At 41.1% G+C, this 27,639-nt stretch overlaps 1 protein-coding gene across 3 annotated transcripts; it reads left to right on the top strand.

Annotated features, from left to right (window-relative positions):
- Positions 1–27,639, top strand: LOC124144925. Of its 3 annotated transcripts, none has more exons than XM_046514551.2 (15): positions 1–162; positions 1,630–1,752; positions 4,374–4,476; positions 5,434–5,565; positions 6,385–6,525; positions 7,170–7,254; positions 9,633–9,721; positions 11,092–11,146; positions 13,767–13,894; positions 14,432–14,473; positions 15,771–15,830; positions 16,270–16,323; positions 19,745–19,903; positions 26,058–26,198; positions 27,204–27,639. In XM_046514551.2, exons 2-15 carry the CDS (start codon positions 1,663–1,665, stop codon positions 27,296–27,298), a joined length of 1,374 nt encoding a protein of 457 aa, XP_046370507.2. In that variant the 5' UTR covers positions 1–162; positions 1,630–1,662; the 3' UTR covers positions 27,299–27,639. The 3 variants fall into 3 exon arrangements, with proteins under 3 accessions (XP_046370507.2, XP_046370509.2, XP_046370508.2); XM_046514552.2 differs by lacking the exon at positions 1–162 and adding an exon at positions 169–296; XM_046514553.2 differs by lacking the exon at positions 5,434–5,565.

The raw sequence follows: 27,639 nt of genomic DNA, 5'->3' as shown, positions 1-27,639 counted from the left end.
GTTAGGTTTGGGCCAGGCAACCCTCACTGCGTCGTGATTTTATTTCGGATGTATACTGTTTTGTTTCAGTGTGTGAAAGTTTAGGGCTACGAATTATCACAGTGGAGTCTCAAACGATATGCCGATGTGATCGTGGATTTCAGCTGCATTAGATAAGATAAGGTAGAGTGTTATGTGAGTCAGTCGATATGAGACATCAAATGAATGACATTTTTAATAATGGCCGCCCCTGCATGACAGGTGCTTTAGGTAAAGAAATACAAAAAGACCCGAGTCTCCTTTCAAGGAAACCATTGGTATGTTGTCATTTAGAGATGCTCGATTGCTTTTATGTTTAGAATGTAAAACAAACTGCTTGTAATTTTAGCCAAAGTTTCATTTTGTACATTTATAGAAACATGTTGAAATCCACACGGATAGTGTCCTCATTCGTCGTGGTATAATTTCCCCTTCGATGTCGTCCGGGGGCTCGTTAATCCCCTTGAGCAAGTTAGGGAGTTGAGTTGAACGTCGTTTTGAACAATATCCTACTACGGCGTGTCAGGAGGAAAGCCTAAAGTAGTGCAGGTGCAGGGGTGGTGGTGGGTCTTCCGTGTCTTTCTGTGGTGTGTGTGTGTCTGTGTGAGTGAGTGTGTCTGTGGGGTGTGTGCGTGATGGGTATGTGTCTGTGTGTGTTACTCCCACATACGCACTCACACACACACATACCCGCGCACACCACTCAGACAGACACTCAGACACCCACACATCATCACAGACACACAGCACAGACGTGCACACACCAAGCACACAGAGACACACCACACATATCACAGAAACACACACCACACAGACGCAAACACAACACAGACACACAGTCACATTCTCAACCACGTAGACACACACACAACAAACAGCCCAAACCCCCGATACACACGCGCGCACGTAGAGTAGACACTCACACCACACACATACACACACAGCCACACTCACACCACACAGACCACACACACACGCTCACACCACACACATACACACACACCACAGACCACACACGTAGACACACACACCACAAGATAGACAAACACCCCCGATGCACGCACACGTAGACACACTCACACCACACATACCACACACAGACACACTCACACCACTAAGACACACACAACACACATATACCCACACAGAGGCACACGCCACACAGAGACACACGGGCACCACAAACAGACACAAACCGCCCCCACCCCCACCCCCGACCCACACACGTAGACACACACACACACACACCACAGACACACGACACACACACGCGCACACACAGATACAAGGACACCCACGCACACATTCACACAACACAGACACATTCACACGCGCGCGCGCTCACACGCACGCACGCACGCACGCACGCACGCACACACACACACACACACACACACACACACACACACACACACACACACACACACACACACAAACACACACACATACTCCACTTTGACCGGTACCGTCCAGATCAACGGGGATTCAACACGAACAGTACCCCCAGCCCGACGTGGAAACAATAGTTAATCTAATCTTCTTTTAAACCTTTTCTCTAACTTATTATCTCCATTTGGCGTCAACTGAATATTTGTTTGTTTTTTTTCGTAGGTTTTATGATAGTGGTGCATGAGTTAGTCCAAGATGAGTGATGTTTATATGTCAGTACATCGTCTCCTACACAATGGCGTGTTCGTGGTGTTCACAGCAGCCCTTGTTGCAGCGGGTACCGAGGTAAGTTCATGGATGGTCTGATGTAACTTATCTTAAAGGTGCAAGAGTTATACATGTCAGAGACCATATAATAATCCACTGTTTGACCCTCATGTGGAGCAGGTCGTTGGCCCTAACAACCAGGCGAAACCTAGAAGTACGGGTATGGTCAATATTATAACTCTTAATTCGTTTTCTTAATCCTGCGAAACATTTATCCATCATGTATGTATTCGACCATGACATTTTAGAATCCTGCATTCTGATTCGTCCGCCGGCGGTATCGAATCGAGATATAAACCTTCTGTTTTGAAATTTAAGGTAGTCAAACACTGAACTTTAGATAAGATTCCTCCCAAAGGTTATAATAGTCTTCACAAAATAAACAAAATAAAAAAACAATTGCTAAAAGAATTCGCATCGCATCGCAACCTGTTACACATTTGCACTGCATGGACTCTTCCAAGTCGTTCCTTGGAAATCAACGAGACTTCTTCCAGGGGTGATAGGTTGTAGAAATCGTGACGGCAAACAAAATGCTGATCTCGTATATTACTCAAATAACGTATAAAATCGCCGTTTTGGGGTTAGTCTGTACTTATGGTCCAATTGGTTTAAAATAACGCCCCAGGACACTTCTATTTATTCGGAATGACTATCTCTCCACCCCGAACTTCGATACACTGTCCCTGTTCTATTTCCGTTCATCTTCACTGACCATGGATGCCATAATAATTGTTCTCGAACGCAGTGCCACTGGTTAGATCACTTTTTCACTGTATGCCTCTATATTTTGCCAGATAGTTTTAGTTTCAAATTGGCATACCACGTGTGACCAGAATTACTTCCAGATCAGTGCCCTGGCAATCGACAGGTTGGAGATTGTATCCGTAAGATTGAGCTTTGATTCTAAAGTAGGTATCACCTGCTTCATGAGCCATTAGCAGATAATTAGATCTCATCAGTGGAAGTTTCTGGCGGCCGCCAGATAAAATATAGAGGCATACAGTGAAAAATGATCTCATCAGTCGAAGTTTCTGGCGGCCGCCAGATAAAATATAGAGGCATACAGTGAAAAATGATCTCATCAGTGGAAGTTTCTGGCGGCCGCCAGATAAAATATAGAGGCATACAGTGAAAAATGATCTCACCAGTGGCGAGTATGGGCCACCGTATTTTTGAAACCAGAGGACATTCCCGAAATGTAGTTCTATGTTCCAAAATAACCTTATGATTGTCCAGAGGAAATGAGCCAGTGGGCACAACCCTTGCCAATGGAACTGCCCTGAAGACAAGTATGTGAGAACACCGTCGTTTGTTTAGCTGAAGACGAGCGACAGGAGAGACTGGTCAGTTTTGTGACACAGTGTTGGGTGTATGTTTTACTAATTATGTGTTCTGATTGAAAAAGACATCTGATAATGTTCCAATACCGAACGTGTACAGTATTATTCGGCAGTTATTATGCACCGATATATGCAGGTTGTAGGTGGAGCGATGTATTCAGGCGCAAGTTTTTGTGTGAAACGGCTTGTTAGATTTAAGGTACTTTAAGGATTGGTCTATTGGCTAAACCCAAAAGGGGCCTCAGCCAAAGGCAGTATAGGGGCGATAACTCTTGTTAGCAAGCTGCTGAGATCGAACACCTGTCACGGCCAGACATAAAGACATATCTCTGTCTTAACACCACAGCATTCTTCTGTAGCATTTAGTAGAATTTGAAGATGGTGTTAAAATGTAGAGCTATGTTCTGTAGATTTAACCGTACTAAATTGAATTTGGAACCAAAGAATCAGCTAAGGTTCAAATGTTAAGTTTATTGCGATAATTCTGCCATGAAACACAACGGTCTTTGGTGTTAGGGAAGATGTTAAGCAAGTCTTGCAAGACTGTTGCATACCTCACACCACAATATTGACGTCAAACTGCTCATTATGACGCAGATGATATGACGTCACAGTCGGATATGGAAGGTGATAATTGCCAAATTCCAAGCTCACTGTTGTCCAAGACTAAAAATACTCTTTCAGTCAATATCTGTTTTCTTTCCAACATCTATTGCCACACGTACTTTGACTATGGGATTTCGGGGTAGAATAGGTCTTCAGCAATCCATGCTTGCTGTAAAAGGTGACTCTGCTTGTCGTAAAAGGTGACTAACGGGATCGGATGGTCAGGCTTTGCTGACTTGGTTGATGCATGTCATCGATCCCAATTGCATGGATCAATGCTCATATCAATCACTGGATTGTCTGGTCCAGGCTTGATTATTTACAGCCCGTCGTCATATAGCTGGAATATTGCTGAGTGCGGCATTAAATAACAAACCAACCAACCAACATTGACTATGGTAGTGACTGAAATTCATTCAGCATTTTGTAACCAATGATTGTAGATATAATTATTTCAAAACGCCTTCTGACTTTGATTGAGAATGAAGTTCTTTTATTAATAATAGGTTCTGCAGTGATCGACAGTATCTGTCAGAGGTGGTTTTTGTGATTTGAAACCTCTGAATGACCAATCAGAATTGTGTATGTTTCATATTCAATGTAGAAAACAAAGTAGGTTTATCTCCCAGTTGTGCCTCATTGTCATAGTTGTGTTTATTCAATAAACACTATTTTTTCATTTTGCAATAGATAACTCACCATGAGGTGCGTAATGGCGTGAGCAAGTACATTTTTCAAAATGGAACACGTCGTAATTGCATGCCGATCTTACCACCTGAATACTGTGCTGAAGGTTTGTACAATTTTATAGTTCAGACTTGATAACACCGATTCTTTCTACCGAGGTTTATGCGACACATAAATGTTGAGAATGGACACACGAAAAAGAATATGCTACATCCCGAGGGATGCACAATAATATTCTTTGGACCGACAGCGCATCATGAGCAGTTACGGGCGTCTGTCATTTCATCCATCAATCATGACCACAGTCCACATGATCATTGATTCATTCCAGACTCTCAACTAATTATCTAGACATACAGTTCACTATCCAGTTCATTATTTTACAGGGGGCGGTCGGGTAGCCTAGTGGTTAAAGCGTTCGCTCGTCACGCCGAAGACCCGGGTTCGATTCCCGACATGGGTACAATGTGTGAAGCCCATTTCTGGTGTCCCCCGCCGTGATATTGCTGGAATATTGCTAAAAGCGGCGTAAAACCATACTCACTCACTCACTCTCATTATTTTACAGGACCCTCATATTGCCTGCAAGGAGATTGACGCTTAAAAAATTATTTTTGGGGTTCCCCTGAATGTGAATTCTTCTTTGCCACAATCTCATTAAAATCAGATTTTACGGAAGGACCAGGGTTCGATCCCCGGCTGCGTCATGCCAAAAGACGTTTAAAGATGGTACTTGTTGTTACCCTGTCTGGCGCTTGGCATTAAGGGGCTAAAACAAGGACTGGTCGGCTCGGAGTCAGTATACTGTGTCTGAGTGGGGTATTCATGTTAAACTGCGGCATGGTATCTCAGTGTGCCAGCACTATAAATCGGCATCAGTCCGGACTAGTACAAGCATCCACACAAACACGTGCATGCATGTCGCTATGTAAGTGCAATAATCTTGGACGCGACGTTAAACCCCATTTCACTTCACCTAAAATCAGAATTTAGTTCTCGCTACCACTACCGTCTTTGCCATGGATATGTCGTTATTCAGATATTTCTTACCTTCATCATACAGACAACCAGATAGAGCCTTGTTTCCATGACAACGACAAAGATCGTTGTGTGCCTTGTAGAAAAGGGGAGGAACAATTAGACAGAACACACTCCGACTTCCGGTCTGCATGTTATATCATCCACTGCCCAGAGGGTAAGAATTGATATGTTCTCTAATCTTGAAATTTATTATCCCCCACCAGGAAGTGCAATGGGGATGTAGAAATGGATGCTGTCTGTCCGTCCTTCCATCCTGACTTTCCATCCATCCATCCCATCATGCAGCCCTGGATGCAGAACAAAAGAACACTTCACAAGAACACTAAAGATTTAGTCTCCAGGAAAAATCGACAAATTACAGTGACAAAACAGATAGCTCATTATATATCATTCTCATATCACAGTTATACAAATGTGCTTGACAATATTTAGTGAGACAAGAACCTTCACTGCTCCTTGGTGAGAGAAAGGAATATATCTGCATCAGTATCTGGAAGAAATGTCTCTCAGTTGTAATGTTGAAAATCTTTTTAAAAAATGTACTAGCACAATTTTTCATTAAACATTAAGATCTACACATTTTAGTTTGTGTAGGTTTTAAACATTCAAATATTTCAAGGGTTGATGGGGGGCGGTGGGGTAGCCTGGTGGTTATAACGTTCGCTCTTCATGCCGAAGACCCTGGTTTGATTCCCAACGTGGGTACAATGTGTGAAACCCATTTATTGTGTCCCCTGCCATGATATTGCTGGAATATTGCTAAAAGTGGCATAAAAACCTTACTCACTTGCTCAAGGGTCGATGGGGTAGCCTAATGGTTAAAGCGTTGACTGGCTTACTGAGGTCCCTTGGTTGTTTCTCGATATGGGTACAATGTGTGAAGCCCATTTCTAGTGTCCCCTGCTGTGATATTGCTGGAACGTTGCTATCACTGGCATAAAACCATTCTGACTCACTCACTCTGATATTTCAGGTACCATCCCGGCCAAGCGGAACCCAGTATCAGGCTGCAACTGGCCATGTAGGTGTGAGAGTGAGAGGATGGTGATGAACGAACTCTGCAGCTGCCAGGATGTCAAGGTCCAGTGTGGAAAGAACACCTACCTCAAAGATGGTAAGTCTGTTGTAAATGCTGAAGGTGACAAGGATGCCCAGTGTGGTAAGGCTGTGCAGGTTTACCTCCCTTATTCTTACCAGTGTTCCTAGGCTGTGCAGGGTTACCTCCCTTAGTCATACCAGTGTACCTAGGCTGTGCAGGGTTACCTCCCTTAGTCATACCAGTGCTCCTAGGCTGTGCAGGTTTACCTCCCTTAGTCATACCAGTGTTCCTAGGCTGTGCAGGGTTACCTCCCTTAGTCATACCAGTGCTCCTAGGCTGTGGAGGGTTACCTCCCTTAGTCATAACAGTGCTCCTAGGCTGTTCAGGGTTGCCTCCCTTAGTCATACCAGTGCTCCAAGGCTGTTCAGGGTTGCCTCCCTAAGTCATACCAGTGCTCCTAGGCTGTGCAGGGTAACCTCCCTTGGTCATATTATTGTTCCAAGGCTGTGCAGGGTTACCTCCCTTAATTATACCATTGCTCCAAGGCTGTGCAGTGTCTAAAGAAAAATGGCCTCAAAATTTGTTCTTGACCCTAACAAAACTGTCAACATGTATAATTATGGGAATACAGACCTGATTTCTGTGGGTTTGAATCCCATTTACCGGTAACATTGTCCTTAACCAATCAACTTGTGACACATTTCACAATTTACTTTCAGGTGTCTGTTTACCATGTCCGGCAGGGACCTACAAACCTGGGCATGGCACTGGCCCCTGTATCAGCAAGATGTCTCCCTCCACCCAGTGAGTTGTTGTGTAGTGTTGTAGTCTGCACCCAAGTTTATCAGATGTTGTCTACTGACCATGCTGACTAATTCTCTTTGTAATTATCCATTAAATATTTACTAACATCAAGGCAAATAGTTCATCCATATCTGAAAGGGGATGTTTTTTTGTTCTGTTTCAGTTTATTCTGCATATATGCCCATCGAACAGTTGCAATATGTCAGCTGGCTGATTATCTGTCATTGTACCCGGATGTGACAATGACTGCTCATGCTATCACCACTGTTTTGTCTGGTCCACATTTTACATAGCTGTGACAGAGCTCTTCACATGGTGACTGCAACACATGGATTTATCTAGACCTGCTCAGAGGCCGATATTCGGCAAAAGACTGCAGCAGATATCAGTAAATATTCCAAAACTGGAATTAAGCATTTCCCAGTTAATGTTATGGCTAAGTAGAGTTCTCTTGTATTTCATTGATAACAGGATGAATATACAGGAAGAGGCTTCAATGATTAGTTATACACTATATCATTGAATGCAATGTTAAAATGCAAAGTTACAATACCTCTGAATTTGTGAAAAAAAAATGGAAGCAATCAGATCCCGAATGGTGGCCTAGGAATATTGACCCACTCTTCCTGCAGTGCTTGTGCCAACTGTCAGAGGTTCTGTGGTTGTTGCTGACGTCCTTGCAGTCATTGATCCAGTGCATCCCATTAATGTTAGATTGGGTTTAAATCCGGAGACCTGGATGTTGTTACAGTGATCGCTCGCTATTGCGCTCTTCAAAAAAGGCTGTTTCCATCCTTGCCGTTTGAGGTTGGGCATTGTCTTATTGGAAAATGACGTTCACTTGTTGCATAATGGAAAGGACATGTACCCGAAAGAATCTCATCCATGTAACGTTGTGCCGTTAGATTTCCACAAGGTCTGTTCTACCAGTGTAGGAGAATGTTGCCCACATCACCACGCTACCACCACCAAATCTGTCTACATCCTGTATGCAGATTCGTGCATGACATTCCGGGCAACGCCTGTAAAAATGATGTCTACTATCCGCAGGGCGAAGAATAAAACGTGACTCACTGAACCAAACTTGGCTCCATCGCATTTGGGGTCATACTCTGTGACCTTGACACTATTGACATTGCAGTCGATTATGTAGGTCTGTCAAGATGACACCTCAATCTGGTCTACCTTCAGCACGTAAACAATTCCTCACTGTTTGAGCTTATTTCCTTCGCAATCCTGGTATTGACACTGTTGACACTGTTCTATCACGGAAGTGACAAAGCTATACGAATCTGTCCTGTGCTCTAGTTGTGATATGTGGTCGATGTATCATGGAAAGGTCAAATGTCCCATGTGTTTGATAATGGTTGCACAGTCTTGTAATCGTGCTGAGTGCTACGTGGAAAAACCTGGCTGCGGCCAAAGATGATTCTCCTATATGCAGTCGGCCAGTGGCATTGTTGCATTCCGTCAGTCGTGGTATGTTTTCACTGTTCCCTTGCTGTAAGCATGCAAATGAAAACCTCTTATGATATATAATACTCAATTCGTATCGCGATCCTAGTTTTGTAATTAGCCCTATCACTGCGCGTATGAATATCTTGTCAGCGATCACCATCATGGCGAGTAATCATGAATGGCAATCAACTGTTGTTGTGTCATACCAGTGCATAGAGCAGTAGACAGAACATAACCTGATGTTGCTGGTGCATGTCATGTTGGTGTGTTTTGGCGCCTGACCCTCACGGGGTTGTGTTTTTGTGATTTCTCCATCTTTTTCCACACAAATCAATCCCAATCCATGCAGAAATGACCAGTTCATTTTGGTTTTATTCACTGTTCGATAAGGAAGAGAATTTATGGATGTCACCTTTGTAATTATGAGGATCACAACGTTATGGAGTACATACTTACTCCTTCATCACCATTCCATTATATTCCGAAGTGTTGTGTTCCTCATTATGACATCCTTAAATTCTCTTCCTTATGTGCATCACTTCTAAATGCCTTTCAAAGTCTTGAGTCTGTCAGATATTTAAAATTTTACTACTTTTGCTTTTTTTTTTTGTGCAGGGGCGGTCGGGTAGCCTAGTGGTTAAAGCGTTCGCTTGTCACGCCGAAGACCCAGGTTCGATTCACGACATGGGTACAATGTGTGAAGCCCATTCCTGGTGTCCCCTGCCGTGATATTGCTGGAATATTGCAAAAAGCAGTGTAAAACCATACTCACTCACTCACTCACTCACTCACTCACTCACTCACTCACTCACTCTTTTTGTGCAGGGTATAGAATGAATATGTTAATGTGATTTGTGCAAATTTCAGAGGAATAATACAGTTATACTCTGTACATACAATGTTTCTTGTTGACATTGCAGACCCCCAATGCACCATCCCACAACATCGCCAGCATCTCAAATAAATACTACACTTGGTGCAAAAGGGAATCTGACAAGGAAAGTCACAGGTTAGTCATTTTTACCATATGGATATTATTGTAGGGATTAAATCCCCAGTATAACAATCAAGTCATAGCAGGCAACTGGCATGGGGCTTGGCTGGCAACTGTAAATGCCAGTCCAATAACCAAAACCAACCGCTGTAGACACTTGCTTCTTTTATTCTTCCTTAGCTTAACACCATTCACACAAAAACAACCTGTCACCCTGGCCGGCACATGCTCACTCACTTTCTCACAACACGAGATTTTCCCAGCAGCCCCACTTCCGACATGCGCAGTGGGACTAGCTTAGCAGACGATATATCAACAGCTCAAGGTGGCTCATGGTCTGCAGAGGGAACTCCCAGTGGGGATTCTGTGTTAGAACATGTCCCCAGCAACCTGTGCTGGTTTCCCCATGGGGATTCCAGGTTAGAATAGGTCTCCACTAACCTGTGCTTGTCTCCCTTTGGGGATTCCGGGTTAGAATAGGTCTCCACTAACCTATGCTTGTCTCCCTGTGGGGATTCCAGGTTAGAATAGGTCTCCACTAACCTGTGCTTGTCTCCCTGTGGGGATTCCAGGTTAGAATAGGTCTCCACTAACCTGTGCTTGTCTCCCCATGGGGATTCCAGGTTAGAATAGGTCCCCAGTTACCTATGCTTGTCTCCCAGTGGGGATTCCAGGTTAGAATAGGTCCCCAGTTACCTATGCTTGTCTCCCTGTGGGGATTCCAGGTTAGAATAGGTCCCCAGTTACCTATGCGTGTCTCCCCGTGGGGATTCTGGATTAGAATAGGTCCCAAGCAACCTGTGCTGGTGCCTTTTGCTATTAAAGAATGTTTCTGAATTTGATTTTTCCCAGCTGAAACGGAGTCTTTTCCTGAGCAGAACTTTAAAACTATTTTACATTATTCATCCAAACATGGTACATATATTAATCAGGGGCCTAAGTGCCTTTTGCTATTCAGGAATTTTGCAAAAAAATAATTTAATTTCCTGTTTCCATGGCAACAACTTTAACTTTGCCTCTGTTCACAGTGGTATGTTTGTCCTGACCATATCTCTAAAACTAACAGGTACTCTTTCTTGAAACTGTGCACTCACAAAGACCAGGTTGTCAACTGGTGCCCTTTGCTATTTAGGGATTTTTAGAATTGATATTGTTTTCATTTCCATGGCCACAAGTTTGACTTTAACTCTGTACATATTGGTGTGTACTTGACATAGTCTGAATCCCCAATTCCATGGTATTTTTTTAATAGCTCAATTACTATGCTTGTAGATTAAATAGAAATTTCCTCAATTGGACTTAAAGTAGCAGTCAGATGATTTGTTCTTCAGAATTTGTAGGGCCAGGGGGATTTGTCATCTTCTGACTCTTGTTTTCTTTTGCAGGAACAAATATGACTGATGGTGGCATTGAGGCAGAAGAGAAGCCTCCAAAAAATGGGTTGGTGTCAATTTTTATCTCTCCGGTTTGAAAAACAGGGGATTATTGCATCCATCCTTCTGTCCATCCATCTGTCTGCCTTTTGATAATTTGAGATTTTATTATTTGTTTTCAAGACTAGTTGGACTTATACTGAAAATGAGGGTAATGCCCGTTTCTGGAAAAGAACTCCAAAACCGTTGAAGATTACTGAATGAAATTTGCTTTATAAATCAGTCTTATGGTGAACTGGTGCCTTTTGGTGATTTGGGATATTGAAAAATACTGAACAGCATCATTTTTTTCTTCACTGAAATGAAGGTTTCCATGGCAATGTACCAAAAGTGGGGTATAAGTAGGGAAGCTCCTTTTCAGTGTAGCATCAGACCAGGGGGGGGATATGGTATCACGTGATGACTCTTGTCAATATGTGTCTCGATATTGTAGTTAGTGCTTTCAGTGTAACTGAGACATTGTCTCTCTGTGATGGGACACGGTGCTTTATGTCTCATTCAAAATGTGTGAATGTCTTTATCTAGAAATTTGAATGCTTCTGCAACCAAGTAGTAGTTATATTACTGACCTTGTTTTGACCTCTCAATCTTTAAACAGATATCTCTGTAACCGTGGTTGTGTTGGCCGATAGTAGAGTAGGCGATCTACTTGCCAAATAATCACAAACAGCTGTGGGGGGTGAGGCTGATGACGTTTATTTTATTGGTAGGTACGAATGTACGTACGTACTAAATTCAGCCAGATAGGTGAAACCTGTACTGGTAATACCGGTAACAATGATTGCACGGTGAACATTGCCACTGACAAATCTTAAGTATGAATATATTCCTTCACATATCCAAATCCTCACATGATAAGAAATGAATGCGACAATAAATCTTGCTGAGTATGTGGTCTTTCCTCGTGAGATGAAAGTAGCAACTAAACATTTCTGTAGCAATGGCCAGCTTGGCCTATCAACAAGACAATATACTGGGCGCGCTGGGGCAAAGAGTGCTGTTAGTCAAAAGCATGTACTGTGACAATTAGTGGAAGTTAGACTGAGAGTAAGCTTACTTCATGTGACAGAGCTATGGAATGAATGTTTGAGGTATTAAATACTAAGGTATAAAACATAACTAATATTATAACTAATAATATATTCTTATAATTTAAATATCGTAATAAACTAATTAGTTAAAATGGTAACAAGGCCATATAACCTTACTACTAACTAATAAATCTTAACTAAAAGTTATTGAGCCTGCCACATCTCCTTTCCGGTTTACCTGACAGGTGTCACTGCTAGCCCAGTCTATGGTGCCACAATTTGCTGTGTCGAGTTGCATCCCTTAAGCATGCCAGAAACTTATGATATCTGTGGGTTGGAATCTCTGATTATGTTTCTAGGTTGTCAGCTTGTGGGTTTCACCAGAGTGGTGAGACAAACATCAACTCAATCTGTCCTCCCACACCATCACACAACTGTAATACTGTTAAAAGCGGCATTAAACCCATCTCACACTCACTCACTTTGACTTGACATAACATAGTCTTTGCATATGCCCAGTGTCAAACGGTAAATTTGATTACCCACCAAGTCTCACTAAAGCACTTCCCATCAAGCCACAAACTCACTCTCATCAACATTCATTTCAAAAAGTAAAATGAAATATTTTGCCTTGAAAATGACAGTTGAAAGCCTTGAAAAGGCCTTGAATTTTTAGTGTTCCATATCTGTATGAACCATGTTATAGTATTGAGAACTAAAGTTGGATACAGAATGTGGTCATTTTATCACAATACATAGCTGAAGAAGTCATTTGTTACCATTAGCAAATACTGTATTCGACGTAATAAGCGCTCAGGGCGTTCTCAAAATTAGAAATAGGGGGCTCTTATTAGAATATTACTTTGGTGAAAAAAAACAGGGTTGAAAGATAAATTTCGTGGTTTTTGCTGACAGCCTGAAATGTTTATGGTCGCCAGATATATTTTTCCAGAATTTAATTGCCCATAATTAAGGGTGCATATAACACACGGGTGCGTATTATACGTGAAAAAAAAAGTCTTGTGTACATTTATCAATCGGTAGGGTGCCAATTGGGATTGTTCACTTGCCAATATATTAGCAAATATCGCTGTGGGCGCTTATTAGAGCGGGGCGCTTATTACGTCGAATACGGTATGTGAACTGCTAACATAGGTGTATGACTTTGAATATTCATATACCAGGTAGGTCTGGGACGGGTAACTCAGGTACTCACAGGACTACCCGGATCCGTAGTAAGTCACGTGATGTATTGTTTAATGACAAAATATATCTCAAACTCTATGGTAACACTACAAGTCACTAATGTTCCCATTTCTTTCTGACTATGCACCCATTCCTTCTGACTTTTATATGTTTGAATAAGGATAAACTTCATGCTGTAAACTTCAGTGTATGCTTGACCAGATCGGTTTACACGTGTATCTAAATACATTTTGCCACGGCTACGGTCAAACTTTTCCAAATCAGACAGTTTGTACCTATCTCTAAATATCTATTACCCGGGTAGGGTTGGGTAATAGGGAAGTAAATTTGGACTTGTCCCAGCCCTAATACCAGTTGACTTACAGAAGATGTTTTTTTTGTTTTTTTCAGATCGTCTATCAACCAAAATATACTGGCTATATGCATATCTACATTAGTTATAATTGTCTTGGCATTATTAGCTGCAGTCATATACATGTACAAGCTTCGGAAAAGGAAATTGTCTTGTCAAAATACAGGTAAGTAGGGTACCACCAACTCCCCCCTTTTACACAATTTGGCTGACTATACACATATTGGTTGACAATACACCAAGTGGATGACTGAAGACAAATTGTCTGACTTGACAACAATTAGCTGACTATACTCCAATTGGCCATCTTTGCAAGGCAAGGGAGTTGACTGACTAAAACTCCAATTTCCACAATAAGTTATATTACTATAAGTTATATTCTTTATCCCCGGAATGGATTGTTTTCATGATATAACTATTAGCACACATGCAGCTCTCTTCGTTAATTAATAATCATGATTTTGTTCAAGTGACAGACTTTGGGCCCATTTTATTTAATGTGGCAAACGTCATCTTCTCTCATTGATACCGTGATTCTCAAATACTCCTGAATCTGTCATTTCCAGAAATAAACCGTTTGATTCTCCTGTTCTCAACATTCTCAACAAATTGACAATATCTTATTATCTCACCTGATGTGTGTACAGTAAATCTTGCATTTTAACTTCCATTGAATGACAGTTTCATTTGTGTTTTGATTCAGCTCAACCAAGCGACAGCAATGAATCTCTTATGCAGGATCAAGGTAAATGAAAGTAGTGGAACCTCATTAATACAGATATAAACCCATGCTTGTTTCCCCATGGGGATTCCGTGTTAGAATATAGGTCCCCAGCAACCTATGCTTATCTCTCTGTGGGGATTGTGAGTCAGAATATAGGTCCCCAGCAACCCATGCTTGTCTCCCTGTGGGGATTCCAGGTCAGAATATAGGTCCCCAGCAACCCAGGCTTGTTTCCCCGTGGGGATTCCAGGTCAGAATATAGGTCCCCAGCAACCCAGGCTTGTCTCCCTGTGGGGATTCCAGGTCAGAATATAGGTCCCCAGCAACCCAGGCTTGTCTCCCTGTGGGGATTCCAGGTCAGAATATAGGTACCCAGCAACCCAGGCTTGTCTCCCTGTGGGGATTCAGGGTCAGAATATAGGTCCCCAGCAACCCAGGCTTGTCTCCCTGTGGGGATTCCAGGTCAGAATATAGGTATTCTGCAACCCATGCTTGTCTCCCTGTGGGGATTCCAGGTCAGAATATAGGTCCCCTGCAACCCATGCTTGTCTCCCTGTGGGGATTCCAGGTCAGAATATAGGTCCCCAGCAACCCATGCTTGTCTCCCTGTGGGGATTCCAGGTCAGAATATAGGTACCCTGCAACCCATGCTTGTCTCCCTGTGGGGATTCCAGGTCAGAATATAGGTCCCCAGCAACCCATGCTTGTCTCCCTGTGGGGATTCCAGGTCAGAATATAGGTACCCAGCAACCCAGGCTTGTCTCCCCGTGGGGATTCCAGGTCAGAATATAGGTCCCCAGCAACCCAGGCTTGTCTCCCTGTGGGGATTCCAGGTCAGAATATAGGTACCCTGCAACCCATGCTTGTCTCTCTGTGGGGATTCCAGGTTAGAATATAGGTCCCCAGCAACCCATGCTTGTCTCCCTGTGGGGATTCCAGGTCAGAATATAGGTACCCTGCAACCCATGCTTGTCTCTCTGTGGGGATTCCAGGTCAGAATATAGGTCCCCAGCAACCCATGCTTGTCTCCCCGTGGGGATTCAGGGTCAGAATATAGGCCCCCAGCAACCCAGGCTTGTCTCCCTGTGGGGATTGTGAGTCAGAATATGGGTCCACATCAACCTATGCTTGTCTCCCCGTGGGGATTCAGGGTCAGAATATAGGTCCACATCAACCTATGCTTGTCTCCCCATGGGGATTCAGGGCCAGAATATAGGTCCCCAGTTTCTGGAGTATCCTGAATGTATATGCCACTGGTTTATTTGCAATGTGGCTGAATTAATAGATTGTAAAGTATTTTGTCTCTTGCATATTTCAGCACCTGGAAATGGGGGTGATGCGCACAACGATGATAATCCACCTCCGTATTCTTCACTAGGTTAGGCATTCGCTTTTTTTATGTTAAAAAAGATGTTTCAGACCAGCTAAAAAGTACTGTCCCTTTCACAGAACTGATTGGGTCGGATGGTAGGATTTGTAATCCCTGTTCTAAAAAAAATGGTTTTCTGTTTCCAGAGCAGAACTCCTAAACCGTTGAATATTTCTTGTTGAAACTCACTATACAGATAGATTTGGTGATTTGATGATTTGAGATTTATTTATTTTTTAGTTTTCATGACAAGTTCGACTTATACTGAACATGAGGGTCTTGCTCGTTTTGTTTCAAAACCGTTGAAAATCTACAGATGTAAAGTTATTACTCTCAGTACTTTGCGAGACGCAAACTACACATTTAACACAAAAGGAAGAAGATATATTTGATAACTGAATATGAGGGTTGTTTGAAAGGAGTTTTAATTGGTATGGGTTTTTTTCAGATGCAACTTCCCCAATCCGGGTCACTATGGAGGACGAAGAAGGACAGGGCATGGGTAAGACATGTTTCTCGTGATTCCAGATGGGACTGGGTTAAATGTGCAGTGTGTCTTGACTTGAGAATTGTGGAAAGTTATCCAAGAGTATCTCCTTCTGTAGTTACATTTTCATGGTACTTATAATTTCTCTTTCTTTCTTTCTCTCGTTCTTTCTTTCTTTCTTTCTTGCCTTCTTTCTTTCTTTCTTGCTTTCTCTCTTTCTTTCTCTCTTTCTTTCTTGCTTTCTCTCTTCCTTTCTTTTTTTCTTTGTTTGCTTCTTTCTTTCTCTTTCTTGCTTTCTTTCTTTCTCTCTTTCTTGCTTTCTTTCTCTTTCTTTCTTTCTTGCTTTCTCTCTTTCTTTCTTTCTTTGTTTGTTTGATACTTAACACCCACTCAGCAATATTCAATCTATATGATGGCGCTCCGTAAATAATTTGGTTGGGACCAGACAATCCACTGATTGATATTATGAGCATCAATCCATGCAATTGGGATACGATAACATGCATCAAGCAAGTCAGAGAGCACCCGATCCTATTAGTCGCCTCTTACGACAAGCATTGTCGCTTTGTATGGCAAGCATTGTTTGCTGAAGACCTACTTCTCCCCTTGATCTTCATGGGTCTTTTTTTTAGGGGAATTAATCCAATGGAATGATACATTTACACTGGCAATATTTGTCCCATATGGAACAGGTAATCTTTAACACAGTTTCGGTGATTAAAAGTGACTGCTCGTCACACCAAAGTGCCGAGTTCGATTGACCATGGGCACAATGTGTGAAGCCCATTTCTGGTGTTCCCCGCCATGATATTGCATGAATATTTCTAAAAGCTGTGTAAAACCAAACTCACTCACAGTTAGTCCCAGGGTCTGATTCTAATCTTTCAGCTGGTCCAATTACCTAAATTTGTGATAATTAATCCAGATCTAGGCTGATTTGTCGCTGGGACAATACACACAGTCCTGATACATGCCACAAGGTCAAGGTCATGAAATGTGAAGAACACTAACTGATGGTCATGAAGGGTGAAAACTCTATTTGATCCACAGTCAGAAATTTAACAAACACTGAATAGTGGAAAGATCTGATGAAATATATTGATTAACTGTGCACAGTGTTACAAGTCAATTCCCAAATCGAAACAATATGTTAACCTAGAACTCAGTAGGTTAAAGAACTTAGTGTGTAGCCAACAAATGTTATACAATCTTTAATTGTATTACAAAATTAACTAGGTTTACAAATTACTACAAATTACTACAAATTACTACACTGCAATTACATTGGCAGTACACAATAGAGTGCACCCGTAAAGATTCCGGGATAGAATAGGTCTTCAGCAACCAATTCTTGCCGTAAAAGGCAACTAACGGGATCAAATTGTCAGGCTGACTTGGTTGATACATGTCATCGATCCCAATTGCGTAGATCGATGCTCATGATGTCAATCACTGGATTGTCTGGTCAAGACTTGATTATTTTACAGACCGCCGTCATATAACTGGAATATTGCTGAGTGCGGCGTTAAACAACAAACAAACAAAAACAATAGAGTGATAGTACAATATTCAATGGCAATAAATAATGTAATGGCAGTGGTCAGTATGAAATGCAAAAATACAGTGGTGATAGCTAATGATAATAAAATATATTCACCCAGCGATGACAGTGGTCAAGCTTCCATGATGGACTCAGCAGGGAATCAGGGATGATGAGCGATCCTCACATTAAAGCTGGTCTTGACATAATGAAAATGTGTGTGTCTGCCATGTAAAACACACTAGTGTCCCCTTATGTACCGTCCAACTAACTTCCAGAACTTTCCTGACAGTGCTATAAGGCTCTGTACAATGCTGGAGTAACCACACCACTCTAGCATCTAAATATAGTAACTTACTGACGACTGCTTACATTAACTAGTACTACATTCCTATTGACTAATCACTGCTCAAATACAATGCAATGAGCATCTACCGAATCTTAACAGAAACAATGTAACGCAGTTACGATCACTGTTGGGGCTGTCAGGTAGCCGAGTGGTAAAAGGATTCGCTCGTCATGCTGAGGCCCCAGGTTCGATTCCAGACATGAATACAATGTGTGAAACCCATTTCTGGTGTCCCCTGATGTGATATTGCTGGAATATTGCTCAAAACGGCGTAAAAATAAAACTCACTCACTCACAATAGCCACACGACCAGTAACATATAAATATTAAGTTTAACACTATACTTGTAGTGTATTGTGTTGTATAAATGAGGGCTCTACAATTTAATGGTTGTTTTTCATGATGCTTCCATACATCAGGATTATGCTTGCCATAAAAGGCGACTATGCTTGTCGTACAAGGCGACTAACGGGATCGGGTGGTCAGGCTTGCTGACTTGGTTGATGCATGTCATCGATCCCAATTGCGTGGATCGATGCTCATGATATCATTCACTGGATTGTCTGGTCCAGACTCGATTATTTACAGACCGCCGTCATATAGCTGGAATATTGCTGATGGGGGCGTTAAACAACGCCCCCATCAACCAACCATATATCAGTGACTTGTTCCACTCATAGCTTACATCTAGAGTGAGTGAGTTGTGTTTAACACCGCTTTGAACAGTATTACAGTTAAATGTCAACTTAATGTTGGAGAAAAGCCTGAAGTGATGCAGGTCTGATGTTTACCACTTTAGTGAAACCCACGAGCAAAGTGTGGTGTTAACAAACTTAGAAAAATAATCAGGACAAATATGGAATTCGAACCCATGATCATAGGTTTCTGACACAGGGAAGCAACTCTGGGAAGCAAATAAGGAAATGAGTTAAGGTCAACGTGGGATAAGAAGCACAACTCTTTTGATGTGTCATTAAAAGCACCATTTGTAGGAATGAGTGCTGTCCGTCCGTCTGTTTCATTCTTCTGTACTTATGCTTTAATTCCGGAGCATAACTCGGAAATTGTTTGATATTTTATTACGAAACTTTGCATTTGTATCAAACACATGCTGAACTGGTGCCTTTTGCTGTTTCTATGGCAATAGTTGAACTTAATCTATGAACTTATCATGCTATTTTGGATTTTCTGAAAAAAAGGTGGAATACACAGGATTGTGTGAGAACCATTACAATAATTACCTAATTGAGATACCGCTTGACAAAGGATTTTGTTCAAGGTTTATGGTGGATTATAGTTAAAAATAAATAAATTTGCTAGCAGCACTCGAACAAGCCAACTTCCATGCAGTGGGTTTCATATATTTTTAGTGCTTGCAGTTAGGCCATTTACAAAAAGTTCCAGTGACATAGTTACCGTGACATTATTATGTTGGTAGGGGATATGAGTATTTTATGATTGTTTCTTTTCTAGATTTTTCTTTAATTTCGCTCACCATCCTATGATCACGAATACTTTTTATAAATTATTCAAAATCTGTGTTCCAGCCCGACCTTTTACAGGGGACTTTTCCACAGACCAGGCCAGTGGTGGCAACAAGGCCAGCAGCGTCTCTCCACCGGAACCAGAAGGGGTGGCCACGACCCCTGCAGTGGTCTCTTCCCACAGACAGGATAGTCATGAGACTGTCAGAAAGGAGTATGAAAGTATGTCAAACAACATTGATTCCGAACAGTGTGTTTATGGTTCATTTGTGATAGTACTTTATTCAGGCTTCAATCAACTAAGGCATCTAGGACTTATTAAAGATTATTTTGAACTTAAGAAGTATGTTTCAGCTGTAAAATGTAAAGATCATAGATTAGCTTTAACCAGAGACCATATAATAGAGGGAAGGCCCTCCCCAACAGTTTATCATAAACCATCAGCGCTACGGTCTGGCATGTAACTGATACACCCTGACACCCTGCTGTTAACCTCTCTGTACCGCTGCAGATGCGCAATAGATGCGCAGACATTCACGACTGACCATTCTGGTAACCACGTAAACAATATTACATAATATCCGGGGTAAGAGTTAATTCCCTTAGCCGAGATTTCTCCGACTACGACCAGCGACAATCCAATAAAAGGACGTCTCTTAGCGGATTACAAAGATTTTTTATGATATCTCTCATCAGCACATGTCAGTTGGCTGCAAATTGGTTGCTGAACATGTGTGTCTTCCGGGACATTTATTTCAATTTACATTCGCCACAGCCATGGACGACTTCATTCACTGGGACGATTTCGTCTTGGACCTAGATATGCCACTTGAAGAATTCCCTCTTTTCGACCAGGGGTTGGTTTCGGATGACTCTTGGTCCAAATAGAATGACAGTGATGTTACCGCTACCAAGCCGTTGGTAAATACCTCCCAAAAGGTTTCACTCAAAGAAAAAGATAGGAAATGAAAATATGACGTCTGTCCACAAGCGTAAGTTTTCGGGGGCGTGTGAAGGAAAAGCCGTTCCGAAATCAAAAGTATTTTATAATGTATTCTATTTGTTTTAAAAATCAGGTAATATATCTCATTTTATGCTGCAATTGCTAACTATTATAAATAAACAAATATACCAAATCTACTACGAACGCCACAGAAAACTCTGTCCGGTAAATTGCACAGGAACTCAGGAAGTGTAAATAAAACTCATCCAGAAGCAAGGAAGACACTTGTAACATATCACCATATTCCCGATGTTCACAAAATATATCTCCAGATTAACTTTATATCTTATAATAAGTCCAGACTAGATTTACTTGCAAAAATGCATGGTCACCGACTGGTGTAAATGCTTTACTATTAGCCAGAAACAAATGACGCCATATTAATGTTTTTATTTCATGTAAATTCGCTACTATTTTGTAATGCTAATAGTTCCAATGAATTAAAAATACACATTAAACTACGAGCGTTGTTCAATGAATTTTTGATGTGTCCGACACTGTGCTTCGAAGGAATCAAACGTTATTGGTTAATGCCAGTTTGGGGCTAGCAGTGATATTGGGGTTTGCCGGAGCGAGATAAGTGTTTTTTCAAAGGGAGGCTACTGTTAAATTCCAAAGCAAAGAGGACGATTGTAATTTTACAATCGTTATTTAATATTAACCGATTATTTTGATATTTCAGCATACAAAAAATAAAAGTTATTTCAGCTAACAATATAGCTTCAACGAGCATGGTACCAGATATATACTAGTATATCGTAAACTGTAGTAACGTTTGTAGTTTTCAAAATTGTTTCATAATAGTTTTCTATTTATATCTAATCAATGAAAAACAAACTTTAAACTCTAACCTTGAACGAGGCATGCAACTTTACTATTAAAACAAAACAGGACATCACAAACTCGGACATATGTAAATGTATTTTTAATTGAAAAGGACAATAGACTACCGTATTCGACGTAATAAGCGCCCACGGCGATATTTGCTAACATATTGCCTAGTGAACAATCCCAATTAGCACCCCTTCCGATTGATCAATGTACACAAAACTTATTTATTCGCGTATAATACGCACTCGTGCCTTACATGCACCCTTAATTATGGGCAATTAAATTCTGGAAAAATATATCTGTCGTATATAAACATTTCAGGCTGTCAGCATAAACCACGAAATTTATCCTTTAACTCTGTTTTATTTCACCAAAATAATATTCTAATAACAGCCCCCTATTTCTAATTTTGAGAGTGCCCTGGGCGCTTATTACGTCGAATACGGTATTTATTTTTACTGCCGATATAATCCTTTTTCTTTCTTGGCATTTACAAAGCAAATGATAATTTTATGATACAAATATTTCATGTAACGGATTTTTATTTTTGTATGATGTTTTCATTGTTGTGTAAATACACAAAGTAAGTAGTACCTTCATCATATTTACATTATTATGATTGGGTTTAGCCCCATATCATGTAGCTCATAATCAATATTTACACGGCATAAAATAAATAATTGATCAAATGTAGTTATGATTAATACAGACAAAATCTACAGAAGATAACAAATATGTAGTATTGTAGTATGTAGTATATGCGCGATATGTGATAGAAGCCTAACTGAAACAAAGTTAAACTTACGAAGAAATGGCGAAGTCAAAAGTAAAAAAAATACGCATCTTACAAAAACAATTCTAATATCATACAATATAAGTCACTTTGTAGAATGTTTCAAACGATATATGTGGTTGATAATCACAGACAAAATGCATAATATGTCGTCTGCTATATGGTAATTTAACTTAAAATATGTGACGTAAAATATGGCCTTGCGCCAAAAATCATACAAAAAAACCTACTGATCGTACCTTAGTAACTTTGGTACCAAGCCAAAGGGGAAATCGTGATGAATGTAAAACGTTTTAATTCAGGACCAATAATAGGAACACATTCGTCTGAAAGCATGCGAAAATTAAGAGTTGGGGTGTAATTATTTCGGGAAAATTCAGATTTAGTCCCATTTCTGGAGTCAAAATCTAAAATTTCGCATCCGCCCTAAATTTGTTAATGGCACCAAGCCAATTTTTAAGATATCTCCTTTTTATACACCAAGGACTTTCATTGCGAATTAGAGGCCATTATTGAAAATCAAAATCTGCACTTTTGCCGATTTTACATGTGCGCCATTTTGTTCTCTCGGACAAAGACAAAGCGTGATCACAGTCATCAAATACAGTGACACTGACATGCTTTAGGGCACCAACAAATCTCAGTTGTAATGTTAACAATGTTCCGAAATACATGAATGTAAATATGTATTGTGAAATATATCTTTTGCATGGGAAAAAAAGGCGACAACGATGACTGCAGTGAACGCGTTTCTGCTCGCTTCCGAACAGGCTGCGCAGTACAAGCCGTAGCACTGATGGTTTCGCGCATAGGCTAGAGGGACGTCCCTCTATTATATAGTCTCTGCTTTAACCAAATTAAGACTCAGTTGCCATAATCTGGAGATTGAAAGAGGCCGATACACTAACATGCCTGTCGACCAGAGAATATGTAAATTATGTAACCTAAATAAGATAGAAGATGAAAAACACTTCCTTTCGTACTGTCCAAATAATCAGAATGAAAGTCAGATACTTCTTCGAACACTAGACTTACAAAACTGCCAAAATGATAATAAAATCTTAGCAAACATCCTGAACCCCTGTCCTGAAAAAGAAAAATATGTTTCACAAATTACCTCCGACATGTTTATTATAAGAACCTCTCTTATAGACAACATCTAGATATGACCTCATGATTATTATGTCTTATCAATACAGTATCTGCATGATTAAAGTACACGCTGCCAGCCACCTCATGATATATACCGGTATATATAAATGTTTATACACTATGAATGAAAATAATATGTAATATTTATATATATTATGTTCATTATATATATCTACCTTTCATGTTTATAGTTATATTTATTCCCATATGTAGATAGTTTGTACCCTGCCCTGCAAGGGTGTTCTGTACAATAAATATTCTTGATTCTTGATTCTTGATCAAGTATGCACATGTGTTTCCATGAAGGGATGCAACCAGGGCCCTGACAGGTACCTGAGTACTCCAGGAGGCTTAGGGTTCCGTTCATTGGACCCGAAGGGGGGTAAGGGTGGCCCAGTAGTCTTAAGACGCCACGATTCGCTTTGCAGTGTTGCGTCCCTTGGTCACACCTGAAACCAATGATGGTTGCCCCGATTATGTTTCTAGGTTTGTCAGCACCATACCCGTGCTCATGGGTTTCACCGAAGTAGCAAACGTCAGAGATCTGCATCACTTCGGGCTTTCCTCCCACATTAAGCTGACATGCCGTGATATAACTTTTAAATCGGCGTTAAACCCAGCTCGCTCGCTCGCTCGCTCCCTCACTCCCTCGCTCCCTCACTCCCTCCCTCACTCACTCCCTCCCTCCCTCACTCACTCACTCACTCACTCACTCACTCACTCACTCACTCACTCACTCACTCACTCACTCACTCACTCACTCACTCACTCACTCACTGGACCGAGTCGTGGTCAAGGAGTAACCACAATCCCTACCAGCGTGTGACATCTTCGTTACTCTCCCGGTATCATCGCTGCCACCAATGTGTCAACGGCCATTACAAGTATTTTGAACATTTTACCTCTAACCCCAAGTGTATATTTTTGTATATGTCTGCGGAATGTTATAATTGTTTCATTGGGAAAGGGTAGGTTACTCTATTTCCCAGATTTTGTTTGTTTGTTTCATCAGAATGGTTCCGAGATTACAAACTAATGGAAAAAGCATATATTCCAACTAAAACTAATTACATGATAGTTCAAATGAAATAGAAATTCAAATGGACAAACAAACAAAGTGAGGTGAAATGGGGTTTAATGTCGCCTCCAAGACTATTGCACTTATATAGCGATGTGCATGCACGTGTGTGTGTTTGTGTGACTGCTTGTACTAGTCCGGACTGATGCCGATTTATAGTGCTAGCTCACTGAGATACCATGCCGCAGTTAACATGAACACCCCACTCAGACACAGTATACTGACTCCGAGCCGACCAGTCCTTGTTTTAGCCCCTTAATGCTTAGCGCCAGACAGGGTAACAACAAGTACCATCTTTAAACGTCTTTTGGTATGACGTGGTCGGGGATCGAACCCCGGACCTTCCGCTCTCCAGGCAGACGCTCTACCACTGGACCACGGAGGCGGTCACAAACAAACAAAAGAATTAAACTGTTGGGTAGAATATTCATGTGAGTTCAACTCCATTTTGGCTGTGGCCCCCTAGCACAATGTGGAGCTGCGACTGGTGGTAGTGATGGTGTTGAGAGTTCGGAGAATGGGCTTATAATCGCTGTGAGGAGCTTGGGGAAGTACCTGATCAGGGGAGATAACTCACGCTCACTTCTTGAACATTCCTGTTGCAGACATGGAAGAAACATGGTAGAGTGTCAGAGATTTTAACTAAGGAAAAAGACAAAATGTCGATATTCGATGTAACTGTTGAATCCAGATTAGGTTTTTGAGTGCTGAACTTGCCCTAGTTGGAGGAGCTGTCTGGGATCTGGTTAATGTGTCATAGGGAAAGGGTTAGAAACGGAAAATAGTAACTTCTGATTTCAGTTGGCGTCACTGTTCCAAATAAACCCTTTCTTGTTTCTCCTGGAATTTTATCTTTGGCACAGATTTCTCTGTAAGTTACTGTAGATGTTTGCACCAAAATAAGGTTGATGTGTCAAAATGATTTCTTCATTATTTAGTTGATCTTCAAAGTCTTGTGGCTCTATTTTTTAAGGATATCCAGCATTTCCTCAAAGAAGATTTTTGGGGGATATAACCTGTGAAGAATCTTCTCCCCGCTCCCCCTTTTTGAAAACTGGACCCAATAATGAGTTTTGTATGGTGTCATAATGCTGTTAGCAATCCATGCTTTCCCTAACAGGCGACTGTGCTTGTCTAAAGAGGTGACTAACGGGATCAGGTGGTCAGACTCGCTGACTTGGTTGAGGCAAGTCATTGATCTCAATTCCGTGGATCAATGCTCATGATGTCAATCACTGGATTGTCTGGTCCAGACTCGATTATTTACAGACCGCCGTCGTATAATTTGAATATTGCTGAGTGCAGCGTTAAACAACAAACAGACAAACAAACATATGCTGTTACAGTATTCCAGCAATATCACCACAGGGACCACAGAAATGGGCTCCACACATTGTACCCACGTGGAGAATAGAACCCCAGGCATGATGGGAACACTTTCCACTGGGCCACCCTGAACCATGGTTATCAGTAATGACAACACTGAGCCTAACGTTGGAAGCATTTCTTCTATTCACAGCCTCACCTTTACCACCGGAGACACCTGATGTATCTTTCCCAACACTAGAGTCCGCAGAGCAGGCCGACCCAGTAGCGTCTGAACACAGCAAGGATGCCGATCACACATCCGTGAAGAAGAGGTACTCGTCAAACATGGAAGGTAAAGCCGTCCAACATTTCTGTGACTTTAATGCATTTTGTCTGAAATCTGAAATGTCCTTTTTTCTCAACATGGTCAATTAATGAATAAAAAGTGATTCAGTATCTAACCCATTAAAACATTTTTATCCCCCACTACGAAGTGGAACGGAGTTCGTCCATCCACTCATCCGCTTCTCAAAGAAGACAAACTTTCTAAAAGATCATATAAGTTTGAGAATGAAATTTTTCGTACAGATCTTACTGGTCATGATCTGAAACGAGTGGGAGAATTGTGGTCTTCAATTCTTTTTTTACAGAGTTATGGCCCTTGCTCTGTGCTTTTCCACTTAGTGCATACTGCGTGAAATGGGGACAGGTTTTCTCAGAAACTACTGAAGTTACATGAATGAAAGTTTGCATGCTTAGCTATGAGAAACTTGTCAAGACTGAGTTCGAATAGTGCAGCCGTAAATTATTTCTTTTACAGAGTTATGGCCCTTGCTCCGTGTTTTCAAATGAGTGCATAGTGTCTGCAATAGGGACAAGTTTTCTCAGAAACTACCGACATTAGATGAATGAAACTTTGCATGCTTACCTATGAGATACCTATAAAATTGGTCCTGTAATTGTATTTTTCCAGAGTTACTTCCCTTGCTATGTTTTTAGATTTTGAGCAAACACAGTTAAGGCCTTTGATCCATGTTATTTTACTGATTGCGTAGTGTCTGCAGTGGGGACAAGTTTTCTCAGAAAGTACTGAAGTTAGCTTATCTAAGATGTACTTATAAAGACTGAGTTGAGAATTGGTGCCATAAATACTTTTTTCCAGGCCTTTTGTGTTTATTAATTTCACATTTAATTATTTTTTTCTGATGACATAAAGCAACCCCAGTGCTTAGCCCTTCTTAAGGCTTTATAGGACACTTTCTGTCGTTTATATTCACGACAATATGAACAAACAAAATTCTAATGTTGTCCATGGCGGGGTATAGTGATGACGCTGTTTTCTTGTTTCATTTTACAGAGGTCTCTAGTGAAAACGAAAAGGCAGAAAACGTGGAGTCTCTTCCTTTGCTGGAATCAGCCCCATCTCTGAAATTAGACAGTTTCAAGTCATAGCATGAGAAATAGACAAGACTTACCTTGAGGAAGAAGACCCTGGTTTTACAGGAAAATGTTTTTGTCTATAGCAAGAATGTGCTTGTGAACAAGCAGGTCCACAAATTGTTTGTGGCTCGAGAAACATAACATTTTGTGAATTCTATTCAGTGACCAAAGAATAGATTCAAAGACGTCAAGACATGGATGTTGGAACAGTTCTGTGGACATTGAATAAGTGTTTGCTGCCAGAGAGCTCTTGGAAAACTTCCGTATCGATACTGAACTCCCTTGATGAAAGAGAACTGTCGCTTGTGTTAACTTCGGTTACAACTTGAATACAATAAACATTTATATGTGAT

The sequence above is a fragment of the Haliotis rufescens genome, unplaced genomic scaffold (assembly GCF_023055435.1).
Source record: "Haliotis rufescens isolate VD_foot unplaced genomic scaffold, xgHalRufe1.0.p SCAF_55, whole genome shotgun sequence".
NCBI lineage: Eukaryota > Metazoa > Mollusca > Gastropoda > Lepetellida > Haliotidae > Haliotis > Haliotis rufescens.
Note: the sequence above shows the minus strand (reverse complement) of the source record. Positions and strands in the feature narration are given on the sequence as shown.

Coding starts and splice junctions, on each gene's coding strand:
- LOC124144925 (XM_046514551.2), top strand. CDS start 1,663: ATGAGTGATGTTTATATGTCAGTACATCGTCTCCTACACAATGGCGTG. Junction 9,722..11,091: donor TCTGACAAGGAAAGTCACAG/GTTAGTCATTTT, acceptor TTTCTTTTGCAG/GAACAAATATGACTGATGGT. Junction 13,895..14,431: donor ATTGTCTTGTCAAAATACAG/GTAAGTAGGGTA, acceptor GTTTTGATTCAG/CTCAACCAAGCGACAGCAAT.